The 22,510-nt window shown below is 47.4% G+C and overlaps 2 protein-coding genes across 11 annotated transcripts in view; one reads left to right on the top strand and one right to left on the bottom strand.

Annotated features, from left to right (window-relative positions):
- The window catches only part of MAP2K6 (mitogen-activated protein kinase kinase 6), a 51,069-nt gene extending 49,976 nt beyond the window's left edge, over positions 1 to 1,093 (bottom strand). The window contains exon 1 of the mRNA XM_074555017.1: positions 725 to 1,093. Within this exon, the coding sequence (XP_074411118.1) occupies positions 725 to 740 (16 nt within the window). The 5' untranslated portion in view covers positions 741 to 1,093. The remainder of the gene's footprint in view (positions 1 to 724) is intronic.
- A 9,337-nt stretch (positions 1,094 to 10,430) lies between these two features.
- The window catches only part of ABCA5 (ATP binding cassette subfamily A member 5), a 49,487-nt gene continuing 37,407 nt past the window's right edge, over positions 10,431 to 22,510 (top strand). For 5 of the 10 annotated variants that reach the window (XM_074555343.1, XM_074555347.1, XM_074555345.1 and 2 more), the window contains exons 1-5: positions 10,431 to 10,574; positions 14,636 to 14,768; positions 16,700 to 16,812; positions 19,344 to 19,548; positions 21,599 to 21,757. In XM_074555343.1, coding sequence (XP_074411444.1) covers positions 16,708 to 16,812; positions 19,344 to 19,548; positions 21,599 to 21,757 — 469 coding nt within the window. In that variant the 5' untranslated portion in view covers positions 10,431 to 10,574; positions 14,636 to 14,768; positions 16,700 to 16,707. Of the gene's footprint in view, positions 10,575 to 14,635; positions 14,769 to 16,696; positions 16,813 to 17,901; positions 17,980 to 18,619; positions 18,698 to 19,343; positions 19,549 to 19,978; positions 20,055 to 20,528; positions 20,599 to 21,598; positions 21,758 to 22,510 lie in introns of those variants that run through there. The other 5 variants (XM_074555348.1, XM_074555346.1, XM_074555342.1 and 2 more) reach the window with 5 other exon arrangements.

Raw genomic sequence — 22,510 nt, 5'->3', positions numbered from 1 at the left:
AAATGATCTCAGCGCTGGCACGAGAACAATACTTTCCCATGGAAACATAGGTATATATTTAATTCCCGGTAACTCCACTCCAGTTTCACCTTTCATCTCCCTCGCGGACTTGTTTAAAAGTTTGCTTTAACCCCGCGCCGAGCCCCGGCTGCAGCTGCTGCTGCTGCAACACCCCCGGCTCGTTCCGGGCCGTGCCAAAGGCGGCCGAGGGGCACCGGGGGCTGCACCGGGGGCTGCACCGGGGGTGCAAAGGCGCTGCACGGGGGCTGCACCGGGAGCTGCACCGGGGGTGCAAAGGCGGTGCACGGGGGCTGCACCGGGGGTTCAAAGGGGCTGCATGGGGGTGCAAAGGGAGCTGCACCGGGAGCGGTGACCCCCGGGCAAGGCGGGCGTGCAAACTCGCGGGCACCCGCACCCATGCATGCACATGCACCCGCACCCATGCATGCACATGTACCCGCACCCGTACATGCACACGCACTTGCACATGCACACGCAGCTGCACGCGCGCTTGCACGCGCGGTTGCGCGCGTGCACCCGCAAGTTGCACAAGCGAACGCGCGCGCGCACCAGCTCAGCCCCCCCCCCACCCCGCCGCCACCGCAAGTTGCACGAGCGAGTGCACGCGTGCACGAGCGTGCACGTGCATGCATGCATGCACGCGCGGCCGTTGCACGCGCGCGCGCACCCACCCGCGGCTGCACGTGCACGCGCGCTCTCTCACCTCGGGGCTGAGACATTGTCCCCCGGCGGGCTGGGGGCAGGGCGCGCGCACACAAAGAGCCGTCCCCCCGTGCGCGGCCCCGCCGAGGGGCGAGCCGCCCGGCGCGCTCACACACACCACACACACACAAAAGATGCGAGCCGCGCGCTCCCCCCCCGGAACGCCGCGCGCGCTCCCGCCTGGGCGGCGCGGAGCTCGGGCCGCGCCGGGCCGCGCCGTGCCGGGCCGGGCCAGGCCAGGCCGGGCCGGGCGGGGCCGGGGGGAGCGGGGGGGGGGTCCCTGCGCGGCTGGCGCGGGGCCGGCGCGGCTGCACCTACATGATGGGCCGGGGCGGCCGCCCCGGCCTCCGGCGCGCACGGGGGGGGCACCGCACTGCGCGTGCGCGGCGCTTCCGCGGGGCTGCATGGGAGCTGTAGTCCCGCGGCCTCACATCCCGCCTGCTGAGGCGCCGGCAGGGGGCGCGGAGAGCGTGGCGGGTTCGCCAGCTTCAAACCGATTGAAATCGCTTCGAGTCGCTTCAAAACGCTTAAAATAGCTTAAAACTGCTTCAAGTTGCTTCCAACCACTTCAAATCGCTTCTAATCACGCTTTCCAAAGGCCCATGAACAGAGGGAAGGGAAGGGAAGGGAAGGGAAGGGAAGGGAAGGGAAGGGAAGGGAAGGGAAGGGAAGGGAAGGGAAGGGAAGGGAAGGGAAGGGAAGGGAAGGGAAGGGAAGGGAAGGGAAGGGAAGGGAAGGGAAGGGAAGGGAATTTCAAGGAAATTTCAGGAAAGGAAAGGAAATTTCAGGAAAGGAAAGGAAATTTCAGAAAAGGAAATTTCAGGAAAGGAAATTTCAGGAAATTTCAGGAAAGGAAAGGAAATTTCAGGAAAGGAAATTTCAGGAAAGGAAAGGAAATTTCAGGAAAGGAAATTTCAGGAAGGGAAAGGAAAGGAAATTTCAGGAAATTTCAGGAAAGGAAATTTCAGGAAAGGAAATTTCAGGAAAGGAAAGGAAATTTCAGGAAAGGAAAGGAAAGGAAATTTCAGGAAAGGAAAGGAAATTTCAGGAAAGGGAAAGGGAAAGGGAAAGGGAAAGGGAAAGGTTATTGCACAGCTGACTAAAGAGCTCAAACTTCTACATCTGAGTCTGGCCATAACTCTGTTCCTTATGACTCCCTGCCACCTACTGTAGCTCGAATTTTCTATGAGTTCTGATTTATTTATTCCCCCTCCCAACTCACTCTTTCGTTGCTAATGAATGAATTTGCCACTGAGAAAATGGACAAGCAATTTATGTGGTTTCACTGCTGAAAAATCTCCCCTCTGTCTGTAAACAGGAGGTTTGCCCCGAAATGTTGTTTGTTTTAGACACCAGGCTGTTCCCAGCCTTGGTTTGATCAGGGAGCGCGGGAGGCAAGCACAGTCATGTGCTGGCTTTGTCCAGGAAAACACAATTGGAGGCTTCAGTGTCAGTGTTTGAACACTCACCCCTGGGCCAGAAATTCACCCCACAAGCAGCAGTGAGCTCCAGCACCCCCAAATTCTCCTGTTTCCCTCCTGCAGGAGCTTTGCCAGAGTTGTTTCCTCTCCCATCTCTCTGGGGAAGGGGGTGCTTGCCCCTGCTCCATCTCCCTTCACAAGGAATTGTTTGGGAAACCCAGATGCTGCCCAGGTGGGATTTTCAGCTGTTACAGGTGGTGTGAAAGGAGCAAAACTGTGTCCAGAACACCTGTGGTGCCTCCTGCTGCATCCTTGAACACCAGACCAGGTTTGGGGGCTTAAATCAGGATTTTCCCAGCATGTCATAAGGTGGGAAGGGACCACAGGTTTTGTTCTGAAGCTGTTGGGTATTTTGGATCACAGCCCTGTGCAGGGACAGACAGAAGCCCTGTTTTTTCCCAAATCAATGCACTTTGCAAATGGAGAAATCAAGCAGAGGAGCTTGGTGATCCAACTTTATGGGATGGGACAGGCTCCAGCAGTTTCTGTGCTGAAGGATCCAGTGGCTATTTCAGTTTCTTTGCTTCTGGTTTATGTTTTTATTGGATTATTCTGCTCCCAGCCATCCCCTCCTTCATGGCAATGGGAGCTGTGGGGAAGGAAGGATAATTTGGAACAAGTGTACAGAAGTTTGGCTTGGTCTGTCCTGTGAGAGGAATGAGACAATGACATTTTCAAGTGTGATCCCATCCTCTGCACAGAAATTTCTCATTATTTTTGAGCTCAGGTAGGGGTCAGTCCCCACAGAGCTGCCGGACAAGAGAATTCAACCACTCCCTAATGCTCCTAAGGTACAGGAGCAAGCTGGAAATTCAAAATATTGGAATAATGACCCCAAAGGCCGTGGTTCTCTGCTGCAGAGGATGAATAAAGTGCAGGAAGTTCTCCCAGCTGGGATGAGGGACCCTCCCAGGGGATGTCTGGGCCAGGAGCTGGAAGCAGACCCAAAGCAAACAGAGGGTGCAGATGCTGGGGAGGAGGTGAGAAACAATGAGCGGTGCTGATGGCAGCAGCACCATCTGCTCCTCAGGGGCCGAGTGCTGCCGCTGATATCCTGCATTCCTTTGTTCCCCGGGAGCTGCAGCCTGCAGGAATTTGAAGCCAAACACAGCCCCTGCAGTTCAGCCCCATCTTACCTTTTGTCTGAATTTCCTCGGTCTCCTCCTCCTCCTCTTGCAGCCCCCAACTCCCAGTTTTTTCCTGAGTTGATGGATGAAAACCCAGGAGAAGTTGGAATGCTCAGAAGTTGAACAAACTGTGCTGCCCCAGCACACACAGGGTGGGATGCTGGCAAAATCTCTCTTTAGCTGAAGAGCTGAAATGAGAGGATAAAAGGATCCAAGGAGCACATGCAGCTCATAAAAGAGGCAGAGGCCAGTAAATAAAAATGACTTTCAGCTTAGTAATGAGAAGGTTTTAGAGCCATAAATCTGGCTGGACAATAGTGATGAGTCAAGCACGCTCTTCCAGGAGGGGTGAGGGTGATGTTTGTGTGTGGTAACCTAAAGAGGAGGGACAGAGCTGGAAAACCAGGTAGGAATTTTACATTTTTAGAAAAATATGCAATGAATGCACAGGTGAAGTAAGGCAGCCTCACAGTTCTGAAATCATTGATCTGGGGCTGGGGGAAAGGAGTTTTTACATGGCCTAACTTAAACTGCCTGTCCTTCCCTTTGAGCCTTGCATTCCTGCACTTGGGGATGGTTTTGTTTCTTAGAAAAAACCTGAAATTTTACCAGTCACATCTCTTTTTGTGGTCACCTTTGTGTTGCTGCACAAAGTGAGAGGTCCCATCCCTCTGTCCCACTTTGGGCCAGAGCTGAGTGTGGTGCTTTTTCCTTGGCTGCTGGTGTGGGTTTAATTCTGCAAACACTGCTGGGTATTTTAGTGTTTCATCTGCTCCTTTGTGCCCTCTCTGTGTGTGACACACTCTGGGTTTGCTTTGCTGCAGAAATGAACCCAAATGCACCCTTGGGGCAGCTGGGAGCACTCAGAGCAGCCCTCAGCCCCAGCCCTTTTGTGCCTGTGCATTCTCGGGGTCACATCCCGAGCTGCAGGCTCTGAGCACTGCCCTGAGCCTGCTCAGCCCTGCAGGGACAGCTGGCAGCTCCACCTTTAGGGTCAGATCCATCACCCTGTGCCCCCTTGGCTGGCTGCTCCATGTTTAGGGTCAGATCCATCACCCTCAGCCCCCCTGGCTGGCTGCTCCATCTTTGGGGTCAGATCCATCACCCTCAGCCCACTTGGCTGGCTGCTGCACCTTTAGGGTCAGATCCATCCCCCTCAGCCCCCCTGGCTGGCTGCTCCACCTTTAGGGTCAGATCCATCACCCTGTGCCCCCTGGCTGGCTGCTGCACCTTTAGGGTCAGATCCATCACCCTGTGCCCCCTTGGCTGGCTGCTCCATGTTTAGGGTCAGATCCAGCCCCCTCAGCCCCCTTGGCTGGCTGCTCCATGTTTAGGGTCAGATCCAGCCCCCTCAGCCCCCTTGGCTGGCTGCTCCATGTTTAGGGTCAGGTCCATCACCCTGTGCCCCCTTGGCTGGCAGCTCCACCTTTAGGGTCAGATCCATCACCCTGTGCCCCCTGGCTGGCTGCTCCTTCCTTAGGGTCAGATCCATCCCCCTCAGCCCCTCTGGCTGGCTGCTCCATGTTTAGGGTCAGATCCATCACCCTCAGCCCCCCTGGCTGGCTGCTGCACCTTTAGGGTCAGATCTATCACCCTTCAGCCCCTCTGGCTTTAATATTTGCAGCTCACTCAGCTGGCATTGTTTGAGTGCCCAGTGCTGGGTCACATTGTGTGGCTCACTGCTGGGTGACATTGTGTGGGTCACTGGTGGGTGACACTGCTTGGTGACACTGCTGGGTGACACTGTGTGGGTCACTGGTGAATGGCTATGAGGAGATGTGGCCTCACCCCTCCCCTGAGTCCCCTGCACCCCTCACTCCTAGAAGATGTCAGCATTTGGGATTTGGGATTTTGGGATTTTGCTCTGCCCTTTGCACTCAGTTTCTTGCTGTTTGTGCCCAACTCCTTCATGCCACCCCTTTCTTCAGCAGGTTCATTCAACAACTCAGTCAAGGGTTCAGTCGTAAACTGCTCCTTGCTCTGGATCTCCAGGGATGCAGAAGGATTTTTTAAAGTGTGGATGCAACGCTGGGGTCCCAGCCAGCCTCAAAATTCCCAGTATGGAGTGTGCAAGGCAAGGAGAAACCTGGATATTGAGGAACAGAAGGAGAGGCCTCACCAGCAGCCAGGGAGAGGAAAAAGAGGAGGAACTGATGCCTTGGGAAGGCTGAGCTGGAACAGAGGCTGGGCAGAGTTACAGAATAAAGCAGGGATTTATTCAAAGCATCTCCTCCATGGATCCACCTTGGGCAGCACAAGAGCCCAGCCAGGGCTGCTCCCAAGATGAACCAAAATGGCCCCAAAATGCACGGCCGGGCACGGGGTCTCTCCCTGGGATCAGTTCTGCTCCATTTGCACCTTGCAGTTCATTGTCCCATTCCAGCTTTAGCCCATCCAGTCCCACCCTGCTTGTTTTTCTCTCTCCAGCCCACGGGGTTTGTGCTCCTGGGCTGAGATTTGGATCATTTGTCCTTGGTGCCCAGCTGGAGCAGGAATTGTTTTGTCTCCCTGCTCTGTGCACAGAGCTCAGCATCCCCTGATGTGAGCCCAGCCCCACTCACTAAAGCAGCACAGAACCTGAAACACAGAAAAGCTAAAACTGAAGGCATCATTTCCCCCACTGCAAAAATGCTCTAAAACGTGGTGGAACGAGGCTGAGCAGCTCCAGTGCTAAACAAGGACAGGTGGCACCTCTGTCTGAAGGGATCTTTTTATTGGTATGGCAGCAGGAAACATCTCTTCCTTTAACTGACATGGATATCTGGAGTGTGCTGCAGTGCAGAGCCAGCCAGGAGCTTTTTTAAAGGAAATCATATTCAATAATCCAGCCAGGAAAACCACTGGGAAGGGAGCACAGCTGGAGGTGGGCAGGTGGCTGCAGGACCAGGGCATGGTGCCACACACAACAGTGGTGCTGACAAAAAAATTCTCATTTTCTGTCACATCCCCATCAGGGAGAGGTCACATTTTCCCCCCTCAAACTCTGCTGATTTAAAATAGGCATTTGGCTTCTTTTTTCTGCAATCATGAGGTATTACTCATGGCCAGAGTGAATCTATGTTTGTACCCATCTGGGTGTAATTATGGCATTCTATATGCATTGCACACAATGTATATATTGTGCACTGAACTGCTGCCATGGCTCTTGTTGAGCTCTCTTGATGCTTCACTTTAAAGCTTTTGGGTTTGTTTTTTTTGCTTTTTTCCCCCAGAGGTTTTTAACTTCCCGTAAAAATCTATTCTGGGCTGGGACTCCTTGTGCCAAGTCTTAGGCCAAGATTGAAATTTCTTTTATGAAATTTTATTCTGAGCCAGCTTGGATGTTGTTCCAGAAGGGGGATGAGGGCGTGGAGCAAAACCCTGTCCTGCATGGTGTGAGCAAACCTGACTCCTAAAGAACTGAATTTTGCATAATCACTTATAGCAATGCAAAATGCTGCAGTTCTCAGCTGGTTTTGAGCCCTTTCCTTTAAATCCAGGGATAAATTGTACTTGTTAATCATGCCCTGGGTCTGAATATCAGGATATTTTTGGTGTCCAGGTGCTGGTGGCTTTGAGAGAGGCCAAGGACCCTTTGCAGTTTGGTGCAGCTGCAGTTGGAGCAGTAAACATGGAGCAATTTGGGTTTTGCACAGTTTATTTCAGCCTCTTTCCAGCTCCCAGAAAAAGGGAGGCCTCTAAACGAGGTGCTCTGAATTCCTGCTGGGAACCTGGGGCTGCAGAGGATGCAAATGCATCATCCTTGTGCTTACCCACAGGTTTATTGATGCAAACACATCACTTCCAGTAAATGTGGAGAAGATCTCAGCCAGTGCTTGAGCCAGCTGTGTGCGCAAGAAAAAGAACTGAGAACATGGACTACCTGTTACATCTGTTCCCAATTGTATTTGTTTCCCCCCCCCCCACAATCTTCAATAATAAAAACTAGAATTAGCCAGAGCCTTTGAGATCTCCCCAGCGTAGCAGGCAGATCCTCAACTGGACCAAAGGACTTTGCATTGGTAGCTATATCCCCTCTCTCTTCTCTCTTTCTCTCTCTTTTTCTCTCCCTTAAGCCCTCTATCACATTTTTTGCTGTGGTTATTTCAATAAAACTGCATTTGATTTGATTATCACTGCAAACCCCCTTGTACCGTGTTGGTTTTTGCACTCTGAGATCACTCCCACGAACCGTCAGGTCATCTGCTCACCAGGACGGATCCTGACAGATCCGGCAGATCCGTGGCAAGAGAGAAAATGGGATCCCCAGGAGGAGAGAAACCTTGGAAGAGAGGATCCCTTGGAGGAGGGGGTTACCTGGAGGATGGGGGTCCCTGGGAGGGGTGGCCACACAAAGATGGGGTCTCTGGAACAGGTGGTCACCTGGAGGATGGGATCCCTGCGAATGAAGCCCTCAGGAGGGATTGATGCCCAAAGATTTTTGCTTTTTATGTATTTTTCCTGTATTTGTGGCTCTGTGGGCTATTGTTGTGTAGTTATTTCGTTTCTCAGCTAACTCCAAAGCTTTGTGAGACAAACACATTCCTGGAATGCTGCTCTAATCTTGTTTCTTCAGCCAGCCAAGGCCATTTCACTTTCCCATGTGTTCAGATACAATGTGGGGCTGGAAGCAAGGGGGAGGTTTCAGCAGGGGGCGGAACCAACAGGAGAATTCCTTCCTTAACTGTACTTCTAACTGGGGACTTATAAAACTTATCAAAGTGTCAAAGGCCTGTACCACTTGTGCATTCTGCCATAAGCCTGCCTGGAGGACCTTCAATAAACGGTAATTGCTTTTTTCCTCACTTTTTTCCTCATTTTCATCTCCTTTGGTGGTGATTTTAGGGCTGGTGAGGCATCAGGATGGGGCCAGAGGAGAGAATCCTGAGAAGGGAGGGATGGAGGTCCCTGGGAGGGGGGATCACCCAGAGGTTGGAGGACTGGAGTCCTCAGGAGGGATGGGGTCACCTGGAAAAGAGGACATCAGGAAGAATGGGGTCACTTGGAGGATGGGGTCCTGAGAAAGGGGTCCTCAGAGGGGATGGGGTCCCTGGGAAAGGGGTCCTCAAGAGACATGGGGTCCCTGGGAAAGGGGTCTTCAGGAGGAATGGGGTCACCCAGGGGAGAGAATCCTTGAAAGTGGGGTCCCTTGAAGGGAGGCACCTGCAGGATGGAGGTCCCTGGGAAGGGGGGATCATTGTGAGATTGGGGTCCTCAGGAGGGGCTTATGGATTACCCAGAGAATGGAGTCCTCAGGAGGGATGGGGTGCCTGGGAAAGAGGACCTCAGGAAAAATGGGGTCACTTGAAGGATGGGATCCTGAGAAAAGGGTCCTCAGGAAGAATGGGGTCCCTGGGAAAGGGGTCTTCAGGAGGAATGGGGTCACCCAGGGGAGAGAATCCTTGGAAGGGGGATCCCTTGAAGGGAGGCACCTGCAGGATGGAGGTCCCTGGGAAGGGGGGATCATCCTGAGATTGGGGTCCTCAGGAGGGGCTTATGGATCACCCAGAGAATGGAGTCCTCAGGAGAGGTGGTCACTGATAGGATGGGGTCCTGGGAAAAGGGTCCTCAGGAGGGATGGAATCCCTGGAAAAGGAGTCCTCAGGAGGAATGGCGTCACCCAGGGGAGAGAATCCTTGGAAGGAGGGTCCCTTGAAGAGGGGGGATCATCCTGAGATTGGGGTGCTTGGGAGAGGATCATGGATCACCCAGAGAATGGAGTCCTCAGGAGGGGTGGGGTGCCTGGGAAAGAGGACCTCAGGAAAATTGGGGTCACTTGGAGGATGGGATCCTGAGAAAGGGGTCCCCAGAAGGAATGGGGCCACCTGGAAAAGGGATCCTCAGAGGGGATGGGGTCCCTGGAAAAGGGGTCCTCAGGAGGAATGGGGTCACCCAGGGGAGAGAATCCTTGGAAGGGGGATCCCTTGAAGGGAGGCACCTGCAGGATGGAGGTCCCTGGGAAGGGGGGATCATTGTGAGACTGGGGTCCTCAGGAGGGGCTTATGGATCACCCAGAGAATGGAGTCCTCAGGAAGAATGGGGTCACTGATAGGATGGGGTCCTGGAAAAAGGGTCCTCAGGAGGGATGGAATCCCTGGAAAAGGAGTCCTCAGGAGGAATAGCGTCACCCAGGGGAGAGAATCCTTGGAAGGAGGGTCCCTTGAAGAGGGCCAGCTGGAAGATGGAGGTCCTTGGGAGAGGGGATCATCCTGAGATTGGGGGGCTTGGGAGAGGATCATGGATCACCCAGAGAATGGAGTCCTCAGGAGGGGTGGGGTGCCTGGGAAAGAGGACCTCAGGAAAAATGGGGTCACTTGGAGGATGGGATCCTGAGAAAAGGGTACTCAGGAAGAATGGGGTCCCTGGAAAGATGGGGTCCTCAGGAAGGACGGGGTCACCCAGGGGAGAGAATCCTTGGAAGTGGGGCACCTGGAGGATGGAGGTCTCTGGGAGGAGGATGAGGAGGTGCTCGGACAAGGGGGTCACCAGGAGCACGGGATCCCTGGGAGGAGCGAGTCCTTGGGAAGGGGGGGTCACCTGGAGGACGGAGCCTTGGGGAGCAGCGTCCCTGCGAGGGGAGGGGTCCCGAGCCCCCGGCAGGGGAGGGGAGGGGGTCCCTGGGTCGGGGGTGTCCGGGAGCGGAGGAAGGTCAGCAGCAGGGAGGGTCCGGCACTGCGGGCTGGCCCGGGGGGTACCGGCGGGGTTCAGGGGGTACCGGGAGGTACCGAGGGGTACCGGGAGGTACTGGGGGATACCAGCAGGTATCGGGGGGGGGGGGGGGGGCGGTACTAGCGGGGTTCGGGGAATACCGGGGGGCTACCGGTGGGGTTCAGGGGGTACCGGGGAATATCGGGGGGTACCGGAGGGTATCAGGGAATACCGGACGGAACTGGGGAGTACTGGCAGGGTTCGGCGGGTACCGGGGGGTACTGGCGGGGTTCGGGGGTTACTGTCGGGGTTCGGAGTGTTCGGGGGGTACCGGGGAATACAGGAGGGTACTGGGGGGTACTGGCGGGGTTCAGTGGATACCGCGGGGTACTGTCGGGGTTCGGGGGATATCGGGGGGTTCGGCTCCGCTGCCGAGGGGCGGTGCCGGGCCGGGGGGCGGTGGCAGGCCCCGGGCCCGGCCCCTCGGGCTCGGGAGGGACGGGAAGGGGAAGGAGCGGAGAGGAAGAGGAGGAGTTGGGCCGTACCTGGGTGCGCGTCATTAGCCGCGGGTGCCGATGGCTGGGGCAGCGGGGCCGGCGGGGCTGCGCGCTGAGCGGTGAGAAAAGCGCAATGCCGGGGAGCCACAGCGGGGAACGGGGACGGGGGGAAAGCAGGAGTGCCCTCCCTGCGAGACACGCGGGGTAACCGCGGCTGCGGCGCCCTGGGGACGCGGGAGGATGCTGGAGATGCTCGGGGATGCAGGGGGATGCAGGAGGGTGCAGGAGGGTGCAGAGGGATGCTCAGGGATGCAGGGGAATGCTCGGTGATGCTCAGGTATGGACGAGGATGCTCAGGGATGTTGGGGATGCTCAGAGGATGCCCGGGGATGTTCAGGGATTTGCCGGGATGCAGGAGGATGTTCGGGGATGCAGTAGTATGCAGGAGGATGCACGGGGACGTTCAGGCATGCAGAAGATGCTCAGGGATGCTGGGGATGCTCAGGAGATGCTCAGGGATGCAGGAGGATACTCAGGGTTCCTGGGGATGCTCAGGGATGTTCAGGGATGCAGGAGGATACTCAGGGTTCCTGGGGATGCTCAGGGATGTTCAGGGATGCAGGAGATACTCAGAGATGCTGGGGATGCTCAGGGATGCAGGAGGATGTTCAGGGATGCAGGAGGATGCTGGGGATGCTCAGAGGGTGCTCAGGGATGCTGGGGATGTTCAGAGGATGTTCAGAGATGCAGGAGAATGTTCAGGGTTGCTGGGGATGCTCAGAGATGCAGGGGAATGCTCAGGGATGCTGGGGATGCTCAGAGGGTGCTCAGGGATGCTGGGAATGTTCAGAGGATGTTCAGAGATGCAGGAGGATGTTCAGAGTTGCTGGGGATGCTCAGAGATGCAGGGGAATGCTCAGGGATGTTCAAAGATGCAGGAGGATGCTGAGGATGCTGCAGGAGCCGTGCAGGGACAGCCCGACCCAGCTCTGTTCCGTGTCATCCCTTGTCCCTTCAGGGAAGCAGGGATGAGTTTGGAGGGAAGGGATTTGCAGCCCCAGGCAGGGCGGGGGTTCCCCTTGGGGCTGATATGGGAGAAAATTCAGAAAAGGAAGAAAATTCATCCCATTTTTTAAACTTACCATAAAGCATTTATGTTATTACATGTTGTTATAGCCACAATTTCAATAATGTGAAGAGCACAGCAGAGTTTTGCTGAAGGACCAGCTCGGCTGCTGCCTTGTAGCAGCAAGATCAATAATCTCATTTTCCTGCTGTTCCACGGGGTTGTTCACTCATGAGTTGTTTTTGCCTCGAGCCGCAGCTCATTTAGCTGTGGCTGACACCCTTCTTGTTTGGTTTTCTTTGGGTTTTTGGGGTTTTTTGGGGTTGTTTTTGGCTTGAGAGCCAAGGCAAACGTGCTGAGCAGCACCAAGTCACCATGTGACCTTTGCAGCCATTGCCAGGTTGGTGCCTGGGGAAGGGAAGGAAAGGGAAGGGAAGGGAAGGGAAGGGAAGGGAAGGGAAGGGAAGGGAAGGGAAGGGAAGGGAAGGGAAGGGAAGGGAAGGGAAGGGAAGGGAAGGGAAGGGAAGGGAAGGGAAGGGAAGCTTCCCAGGATCAGCTGAGCAGTGTTTAAGAAGCATCTCTGATGTGGAATTACAGCCCAGAGCCAGCCATTCCCTTGGCATGGCTGTGATTGAGATGCCCACAAGGGTTTGTGTGTCACCCTCTTGCCAAAGCTGCACAAATCACGAGGCAGTGCCTCAGCTGAGGAGGATCCTCACAGCCTATCTTCATTTTTCCTGCTATTAATCCATTAAAATTCCCTGCCAGCTTTTTCTGCTCATCCTCTGTGTTCCTTTCCTTCATCCGGAGTTTCAAAGAGGATTTTGCTTGTTTTTTTCCTCCCCCAAATACAATTTTTCACCCTTCAAGTGATGCTTCTTCAGTGTCCTTCATCGTTCTGTAGCCTACGTGGAGGTGGCAGGTGTAATATGAAAAATTAATTAACATTCTTCAAATGACCCTTCCTCCAACCTGGCTGACGTAAATGAAAGCGTGGCAGAGTTCCAGTGGAGATGTGGGAGTGTTTTGGGTTTTGGAAAGGGATGGAAAATAATTAGAGAAAAAACAGTAACTGGCTCTGGTGATTGAATCTTGTTAAATCAGCTTTGCCAGCTTTGGGAGTTTAATGAAAATATTATTAATAATATTATAATTAATATTATCATTAATATTATAATTTAATTAAAATACTGTGGCTGAGGGAAGGGGTTGCTGGGTCAGACCCTTGTGTTGAGGAGGGCCCTTGGTGTTGTTTCATTCCTGGGAATGCTCTTGGAATGTGCTGGCAATCATCTTTGCCAGGTTTGGGAGTGTAATGAAAATATTATTATTATTAATAATATTATAATTAATATTATAATTATTATTTAATTAAAATACTGTGGCCGAGGGAAGGGGTTGCTGGGTCAGACCCTTGTGTTGAGGAGGGCCCTTGGTGGATTTTATTCCTGGGAGTGCTCTTGGAATGTGCTGGCAATAATCTTTGGCAGTTTTGGGAGTTTAATGAAAACATCATTATTATTAATAATATTATAATTAATATTATAATTATTATTTAATTAAAATACTGTGGCTGAGGGAAGGGGTTCCTGTTTCAGACCCTTGGTTTTATTTCATTCCTGGGAATGCTCTTGGAATGTGCAAACAGTGGCACTTGCAGGGCATGCTGTGAGCAGAGGAGAAGCACAGTGATTTTCATGACCTGTAAGCAACAACTGCTGCTTTTGATTATTTTTCAAACACTCTGCTGTCACTGGGAAAGGTTTTTTTTGCCTGAAAATATCCAGAGGAGTTGTACTCGTTTTTCCTTCAAGGCTTGGTTACTATCATTGCTTGGTGTTGAAGCATTTTTGTAGTTGGTTGTTTGGTTTTTTTTAAGCAAAATATTTTTTTATTTTTGATTTTTGAAGTAGTCTCAGTGTGAGGGCAGCACTCCAGGCTGGAAGTGGGATTCCTTCCCAGAAATTAAATCCCACACCCCTCATGGGGTCTCTGCTCCATGGAGGACCCCAGAGCCAGCCTGGGAGTGGGAATTTGGTTCCTTTTAGCCCCTTTCCCCTCCTCTCACCCCTGCCATGCTCAGACAGGCTCTGTGTATAAAATATTTGTGTATTTATAGTGGTGCTGACATCTGAGGAGCTTCCTGTGCCCCGTTCCTGAGGTGATGTCTGTGCTCCAAAAAAAGATTTCCCCATTAGGGCCCAGCCAGGGAAGGAAGTTTGGGCCATGTGGTGTCTGACAGATAACTGAGACCCAGAGCTCTGCACAGGCACCACCAACATCAGCTTATGGAAGGAGTGCTGGGTGCTGGGAGGATGAAATATGGATAAATTCCATATTTTCCACTGTGTTTTGGCTGCAGGGTTGAGGGATTACTCAGTTTCTTGTTGGAGTTTTGGATGCTGAGAATTTGAGACTTTCTGTGCTGCCAGGCACTGACCCCCAGGAGAAACCTGCATTGACCTGAGGCTGTGGAGAAGCTTCCAAAATTGATTAATAGCACTGGGATTGTGGGTGTGGAGTTGTAGAAGTGTGTGATATCACAGGATGGAAAACTTGAAGTTAAGGGTTTAGAATATAGTAAAATATATAAAGCAAGATGGAGTTTTTAGGGCAGAGGCTGCTCCTTCTTCTTCATCTTCTTCTCCATGGGTTTGGGTGGTGTTGTGTAATTGGATAAAAATCCACATTGCAGGGCATAGGTGATTGGTTGTTGGGTTAAAAATGAAAATTATTTAGGTGTCATTTCTTAATTGGACAGTTTATCCTTAAAAGACCTTGTAGAGAAAGGTAGTTATAGCTATTTTGTAGTTTGTTAGTGAAATACTGCAGAACTCACCCATTGGGAGACTGTAACATGGGTAAGGAATTATCCATATTAGAAATAAAGATGGAAATATGGATAAGAAATAAAGAAGATTCTTTGTTTATCTTCTTTCTTCTTACCAATATAAGAAATAAACACCTGAGTGTGAGCACAGAATGCCACCTCAGGAGCTTCAGTCCCTGACAGAGGCCGAGAAGCCAAACCCTGCAGTTTGTCCCTGGTGCTGCTGGAGGTTTGTTTGTGCCACGTCCCCTCTGAGCAGCTCCTGGTGTTCCTCACCCTGCCAGGTGAAATGTCCCAACGCTCCCAGCTGAGGAAGCCCAGGGAGATGGACACTGAGCCCTGACTGCCCAGCTCAGGCAGCACCAAGGGTGGCAAACCCAGGAGAGAGGAGCCCTTGCAGCCTCCACCCCTGCCCAGGTACGTGTGGGTACATCCTGGCAGAGCATTTCCCATTTCATCCCATTTATTAATTAATTTCGTCTCTTTCTCCTCTCCCCAGGGCCACGTGCAGCCTGGGGAGTGATGAGGGGGTTAAAGAGGAGCAGTGAGTGGTGCTGGCTGTGCTCCAGCAGGGAATGGGGTTGCTCACAGCCCATTGCACAGCCGGCCCCGGGGCAGCTCTGCCTGCCCTGCTGCTGCTGCCAGTGCTGCTCCACAGGCCCTGCTGGGACTGGGATGCACTGGGAAATGGGAATGAGCCTGGCTTAACTCAGGGCTGGGGAATTGGGCTGGAGCTGCTCCTGCCCTGGGGTGGAGGGGTGGCTCCAAGGCGTCCTGGGGCACCTTCAGCCCAAATTCCCACATGGATTCCCAATTGCTCTCATTCCCAATTGCCAGTTTCTCTCACTGTCAGTTTCTCTCATTGCCAATCTCTGTCATTCCCAAGCTTTCTTGTTCCAAATTTCCACATTCCCAGTTTCTCTCATTTCCAGTTGTCAGTTTCTCTCGTTATCAGTTTATCTCACTGCCAATTTCTCTCATTCCCAGTTCCCAATAGCTCTCATTCCCAATTTCTCTGGTTCCCAGTTTTCAATTTTTCTCATTGCCAGCTTCTCCCATTCCCAATGTCTCTCATTCCCAGTTGCCAGTTTCTCATTCCCAGTTTTTCTCATTCCCAGTTTCTCTCATTCCCAATTTCTCTTACTCCCAATTTCTCTCATTTCCAATTCCCAGTTTTTCTCATTCCCAGTCTCTCTCATTCCTAGTTTCTCTAGTTCCCAAATGCTCTCATTCCCAATTTTTCTTTCCCAGTTCCCAGTCTCTCCCACTCCGTCTCTCTCATTCCCAGTCTCTCCCATTCCCAATTCCCAGTTTTTCCCATTCCCAAATTCTCTCTTTCCCAGTTTCTCTCATTCCCAATTTCTCTTATTCCAAATTCTCTCATTCCCAATTTTTCTTTCCCAGTTCCCAGTCTCTCCCACTCCGTCTCTCTCATTCCCAGTCTCTCCCATTCCCAATTCCCAGTTTTTCCCATTCCCAAATTCTCTCTTTCCCAGTTTCTCTCATTCCCAATTTCTCTTATTCCAAATTCTCTCATTCCCAATTTTTCTTTCCCAGTTCCCAGTCTCTCCCACTCCGTCTCTCTCATTCCCAGTTTCTCCCATTCCCAATTCCCAGTTTTTCCCATTCCCAAATTCTCTCTTTCCCAGTTTCTCTTATTCCAAATTTCTCTCATTCCAAATTTCTCCCAATCCCAACTGCCAGTTTCTCTCATTTCCAATTCCCAATTTCTCCCATTCGCCGTCTCTCTCGTTCCCAATTTCTCTTGTTCCCAATTTCTCCCAAGTCCCAGTTTCTCCCATTCCCAATTCCCAGTTTTTCCCATTCCCAAATTCTCTCTTTCCCAGTTTCTCTCATTCCCAATTTCTCTTATTCCAAATTTCTCTCATTCTAAATTTCTCCCAATCCCAACTGCCAGTTTCTCTCATTTCCAATTCCCAATTTCTCCCATTCGCAGTCTCTCTCGTTCCCAATTTCTCTTGTTCCCAATTTCTCCCAATTCCCAGTTTCTCCAATTCCCAGTTTCTCCCATTCCCAATTCCCAGTTTCTCCCATTCCCAATTCCCAGTCTCTCCCATTCCCAGTTTCTCCACTTCCCAATTCCCAGTTTCTCCCATTCCCAATTCCCAGTCTCTCCCATTCCCAGTTCCCCAGTGTCACACACATAACCTGTATCAGGAGTTATTAAAACATGGAAAAACGAAAGTGAAACCTCTCTGTGACAATCCAAACCCAGAGGTGCCGAACGCTGCAGCTGCCCGGCTCAGCTTGGGAAATTATTTAATTAAAAAATAATTTAATTAAAAAATAATTTAATTAAAAATTTGTATTTTTTCTCCTGAAAGCAGCCCAGACAATGGCCCCAGGAGCTCCAAGGGAGGCCGGAGTGTGGAGGCAAACCCGAGCTCTGCTCTTCAAGAATTGTCTGATCAAGTGCAGGACCAAGAAGAGCAGTGTGCAGGTGAGGGGCTCCTCACAGCAAATGGCATGAGCTTTTAGAAATATTCAAATTTTTTTTGTGCTGAAGGTGTTTTTCTCACTATATTTCCTGGTCTTCATGAGTATATGATGAGTATTTTTGAACTTTTGAAACACTGAATTTTGAAATATTCCATGTTTTTGGTGGACAAGGTGTGTTTTCCTCTGTTTCTCCTGTTCTGGCTGATCCTGATGAGTATACAATAAAGTTTTTTAAACCTTTGAAATACTGATTTTTGAACAATCGATTGTTTTGGTACAGGAGGTGCTTTTCTCACTATTTTTCCTGTTCAGGCTGATCCTGATGAGTATATAATGAGGCTTTTGAACTTTTGAAACACTGAATTTTGAAATATTCCATGTTTTTGGTGGACAAGGTGCTTTTCCCAATGTTTTTCCTGTTCTGGCTGATCCTGATGAGCATGGTGCACCCTCACAGGAAATATGATGAGGTTTTTTTAATATTCCAATTTTTCGTGCTTTTCCCTCTATTTTTCCATTCCTGGCTGATCCTCATGAGTACATAAAGAGCTTTTTTGACCTTTCAGATACTTAATTTTGAAATAGTTCCATTTTTTTTGTCCAGGAACTGCTTTCCCTGTGGTTTCACTTGTTCTGGCTGATCCTGATGGGTATATAATGAGATTTTTTTGACCTTTTCAGATACTGAATTTTTAAATATTCCATTTTCTTTTTTTCATCCAGGAAGTGCTTTTCCCACTGTTTTTCCTGTTCTGCTGATCCTGATAATTATGTAACAAACTTTTTTGACCCTTTGAAATACTGAATTTCATAATACTCAAATTTTTTGTACAGGAGGTGTTTCTCCCTTTATTTTCCCTGTTCTGCCTGAATCTGATGAGTATATAATGAATTTTTTTGACCCTTTCAGATACTAAATTTTGAAATATTTTTTTGAAAATATTGAATATTTTTTTTGAAATTTGAAATATTTTTTTTTGTCCAGGAGCTGCTTTCCCTCTGGTTTCTCCCATTCTGGCTGATCCTAATGAACATATATTGAATTTTTTTGACCCTTAAAAATACCGAATTTCAAAATTTTTTCGTACAGAAGGTGCTTTTCCCTCTGTTTTTCCTCTTCTGGCTGATCCTGATGAGCATGATGCACCCTCACAGGAAATATGATGAGGTTTTTTGAAGTATTCATTTTTTTGGTGCAGGAGGTGCTTTTCCCAGTGATTTTCCTGTTCTCCTGATCCTGATGAGTATATAATGAATTTTTTTGATCCTTTCAGATACTAAATTTTGAAATATTTTTTTTGAAATTTGAAATATTTTTTTTTTTGTCCAGGAGGTGCTTTCCCTCTGGTTTCTCCCATTCTGGCTGATCGTAATGAGCATACATTGAATTTTTTTGACCGTTAAAAATACTGAATTTCAAAATATTCCATTTTTTCCATGCAGGAGGTGCTTTTCCCTCTGTTTTTCCTCTTCTGGCTGATCCTGATGAGCATGATGCACCCTCACAGGAAATATGATGAGATTTTTTGAAATATTCATTTTTTTTGGTGCAGGAGTTGCTTTTCCCACTATTTTTGCTATTCTGCTGATCCTGATGAATATATAATGAATTTTTTTTATCCTTTCAGATACTAAATTTTGAAATTTTTTTTTGAAAATATTAAATATTTTTTTTGAAATTTGAAATTTTTTTTTTTGTCCAGGAGCTGCTTTCCCTCTGGTTTCTTCCATTCTGGCTGATCGTAATGAACATATATTGAATTTTTTTGACCCTTAAAAATACTGAATTTCAAAATTTTTTCATACAGGAGGTGCTTTTCCCTCTGTTTTTCCTCTTCTGGCTGATCCTGATGAGCATGATGCACCCTCACAGAAAATATGATGAGGTTTTTTTGAAATATTCTTTTTTTTTGGTGCAGGAGGTGCTTTTCCCACTATTTTTGCTATTCTGCTGTGAATTTTTTTGATCCTTTCAGATACTAAATTTTGAAATATTTTTTTTGAAAATATTGAATATTTTTTTTGAAATTTGAAATATTTTTTTTTGTCCAGGAGGTGCTTTCCCTCTGGTTTCTCCCATTCTGGCTGATCCTAATGAGCATATATTGAATTTTTTTGACCCTTAAAAATACTGAATTATAAAATATTCCATTTTTTTCCATACAGGAGGTGCTTTTCCCTCTGTTTTTCCTCTTCTGGCTGATCCTGATGAACATGATGCACCCTCACAGGAAATATGATGAGATTTGTTGAAATATTCTTTTTTTTTTTGGTGCAGGAGGTGCTTTTCCCAGTGATTTTCCTGTTCTCCTGATCCTGATGAGTATATAATGAATTTTTTTGATCCTTTCAGATACTAAATTTTGAAATATTTTTTTGAAAATATTGAATATTTTTTTTGAAATTTTTTTTGTCCAGGAGGTGCTTTCCCTCTGGTGTCTCCCATTCTGGCTGTTCCTAATGAACATATATTGAATTTTTTTGACCCTTAAAAATATTAAATTACAAAATATTCCATTTTTTTCCATACAGGAGGTGCTTTTCCCTCTGTTTTTCCTGTTCTGGCTGATCCTGATGAGCATGATGCACCCTCACAGGAAATATGACGAGGTGCCCAACACAGACCTGGGCCCCCTGGACCCCTCGGTGCTGCTGAATTTTGTCATTGGCTACACCCCCCCCACGGCCCAGGCTCGGGACATCATGAGGAAAGTGGCTTCTGACAACTTTGAGGATGGTATTCACACCCTAAATCTGATTTTTTTCCCATCCTGGAACTTGTGTTTGAAGTGGGAACTCAGGGGTGCTGTAATAGGAAAAATCGGAATTTTTCAGAAGAGGGAATGTGAAGGTGTTGGGCATTTTTTGTTGATTTTTAGGCGTTTTCTTGTTGATTTTTAGGGGGTTTTGTGTTGATTTTTAGGTTTTTTTTAGTTTGTTTGTTTTTCTGTTTTTATGGTTTTTTTTATGATTTTAGGGATTTTCCTTGGTATTAGGATTTTGGTTTTGGGGCTTTTTTCTGGTTGTGGGTTTTTTTGGTTTTTTTTTTTGTTGTTGTTTTAGGATTTTTTGCTGGTTTTGGGGGTTATTTAACTGGTTATAGAGGTTTTTTGCTGGTTTTGGTGGGGTTTTTTTGGTTGGGTTTTTTTTGCTGATTTTTGAGTTTTCTTGCTGGTTTTGGGCCACCCACAGCCCAGGCTCGGGACATCATGAGGAAAGTGGCTTCGGACAACTTTGAGGATGGTATTCACACCCTAAATCTGATTTTTTTCCCCTCCTATCTCATCCTGGAACTTGTGTTTGAAGTGGGAACTCAGGGGTGCTGTAATAGGAAAAATCGGAATTTTTCAGAGGAGGGAATGTGAAGGTGTTGAGCATTTTTTGTTGATTTTAAGGTGTTTTCTTGTTGATTTTTAGGGGTTTTGTGTTGATTTTTAGGGGTTTTTTTTGGTTGGTTTGGGGTTTTTTTTTTTTGTTTGTTTGTTTTTCTGTTTTTATGGGTTTTTTTGATGATTTTAGGGTTTTTCCTTGGTATTAGGATTTTGGTTTTGAGGCTTTTTTCTGGTTTTAGGGGTTTTTTCCGTTTTTTTTTTTGTTGTTGTTTTGGGATTTTTTGCTGGTTTTGGGGGTTATTTAACTTGTTTTAGAGGTTTTTTGCTGGTTTTGGTGGGGTTTTTTTGGTTGGGTTTTTTTTGCTGATTTTTGAGTTTCCTTGCTGGTTTTGGGCCACCCACAGCCCTGGCTTGGGACATCATGAGGAAAGTGGCTTCTGACAACTTTGAGGATGGTATTCACACCCTAAATCTGATTTTTTTCCCCTCCTATCTCACTCTGGAGCTTGTGTTTGAAGTGGGAACTGAGGGGTGCTGTAATAGGAAAAATCTGAATTTTTCAGAGGAGGGAATGTGAAGGTGTTGGGCATTTTTTGTTGATTTTTAGGCGTTTTCTTGTTGATTTTTAGGGGGTTTTGTGTTGATTTTTTAGGGGTCTTTTGGTTGGTTTGGGTTTGTTGTTTTTTTTCTGGTTTTATAGGTTTTTTGATGGTTTTAGGGTTTTTCCTTGGTATTAGGATTTTGGTTTTGGTTTGGGGTTTTCTTGCCGATTTTCGGATTTTTTTGCTGATTTTAGGAGTGTTTTGGTTTGTTTTGGGTGGTTTTTTGCTGGTTTTGATAATATTTATATTATAATTTTTTATTTTCTATTTTATCATATATAATAAATATATACTATGATATATATTATATATTTATTAAAATATATATTATATACGATATAATATAATATAATATATATTATGTAATATATAATATATAACATATAATATATATAATATATATATAATATATAATATATATTATATATATTATATATTATATATATTATATGTATTATATAATATATAATATATATTATGTTATATTATATATAATATATAAATATATAATAATATGATATATAAAATTATATAAATATATTTATAAAAAATATAATAAATATATATTATATATTTATATAATATAAAATATATAATAAAATGTGTAAAATTATATAAATATATATTTCTATAACAATATATAATAAATATATAATATATATAATATATTTTACAATATCTAATAAATATATAATATATATTTATATAGTATATAAAAATACAATAATATAAAATATTAAATTATATAAATATATATTTATACAATAATATATAATATATATATATATTATAATATATAATAAATATATAATATATATAATTTTATTTTATATTTCTATTTTAATCCCCCCAGGCCTCATCACTGAGGAGTATTTGAGTGAGGAGGAGCTGGAGCAGGCGAGTTTGCTCAAGCCCTCCAACTTTGTGGGCGTGGTGTTCAAGGACTCCCTGTCCTACCAGCTGAGGTTCCACGACTCCATCGCCATGTCCTCCATCTACACCGAGTCCAGAGGTAAACCTGCAGGGAACAAGCTGCAAAATCATCCTCAAATTTCATTTTTTGGGGGTTTTTTTTGGCCTGGTTTGGTGTGTATTAGTTTGTAGAGGTTGCTGGTGGTGTTATTAGGGAGTGAAGCAGCTGTAACTCAATTTTTTGGGATTTTAACCTTGAATTGTGGCATGGAAGGGCTCCTGAAGATGATGATTTAATAATAACTCTAGGTAGTAATCAAGAGGTAAATCTGCAAGGGAATAAGCTGGAGAATCATCCCACATTTTCCTTTGTATTGCTTTTTTTTTGTCTTAGTGTTGGGTGTATTGGTGTGTGGGGTGTTATTGGGGCGTGGAGCAACTGTAACTCAATGTTTTGGGATTTTACCCTGGATTTGTGGCATGGAAAGGTTCCTGAAGATGATTGTTCTCTATTTAATAGTAAATACAGATAGCAATAGTAATCCATAGGTGAACCTGCAAGGGAATGAGCTGGAAAATCATCCTAAAATTTCATTTTTTTGGGGGGTTTTTTTGGCCTGGTTTGGTGTGTATTGGTTTGGGGGGGTTGTTGACGGTGTTATGAGGGAATGGAGCAGCTGTAACTCAAATTTTTGGGATTTTACCCTGGAATTGTGGCATGGAAAAGCTCCTGAAGATGCTGATTCCCTATTTAATAGTAAATCCAGATAGTAATAGTAATCCAGAGTAAACTTGCAAGGGAATGAGCTGGAAAATTGTCCCAAATTTTCATTTGTTGGGCCTTTTCTGGCCT

Source organism: Zonotrichia albicollis, chromosome 19 (genome assembly GCF_047830755.1).
Source record: "Zonotrichia albicollis isolate bZonAlb1 chromosome 19, bZonAlb1.hap1, whole genome shotgun sequence".
Classification (NCBI taxonomy): Eukaryota; Metazoa; Chordata; class Aves; order Passeriformes; family Passerellidae; genus Zonotrichia; species Zonotrichia albicollis.
The sequence above is the reverse complement of the archived record's forward strand: the minus strand, read 5'-3'. Positions and strand labels throughout refer to the sequence as shown.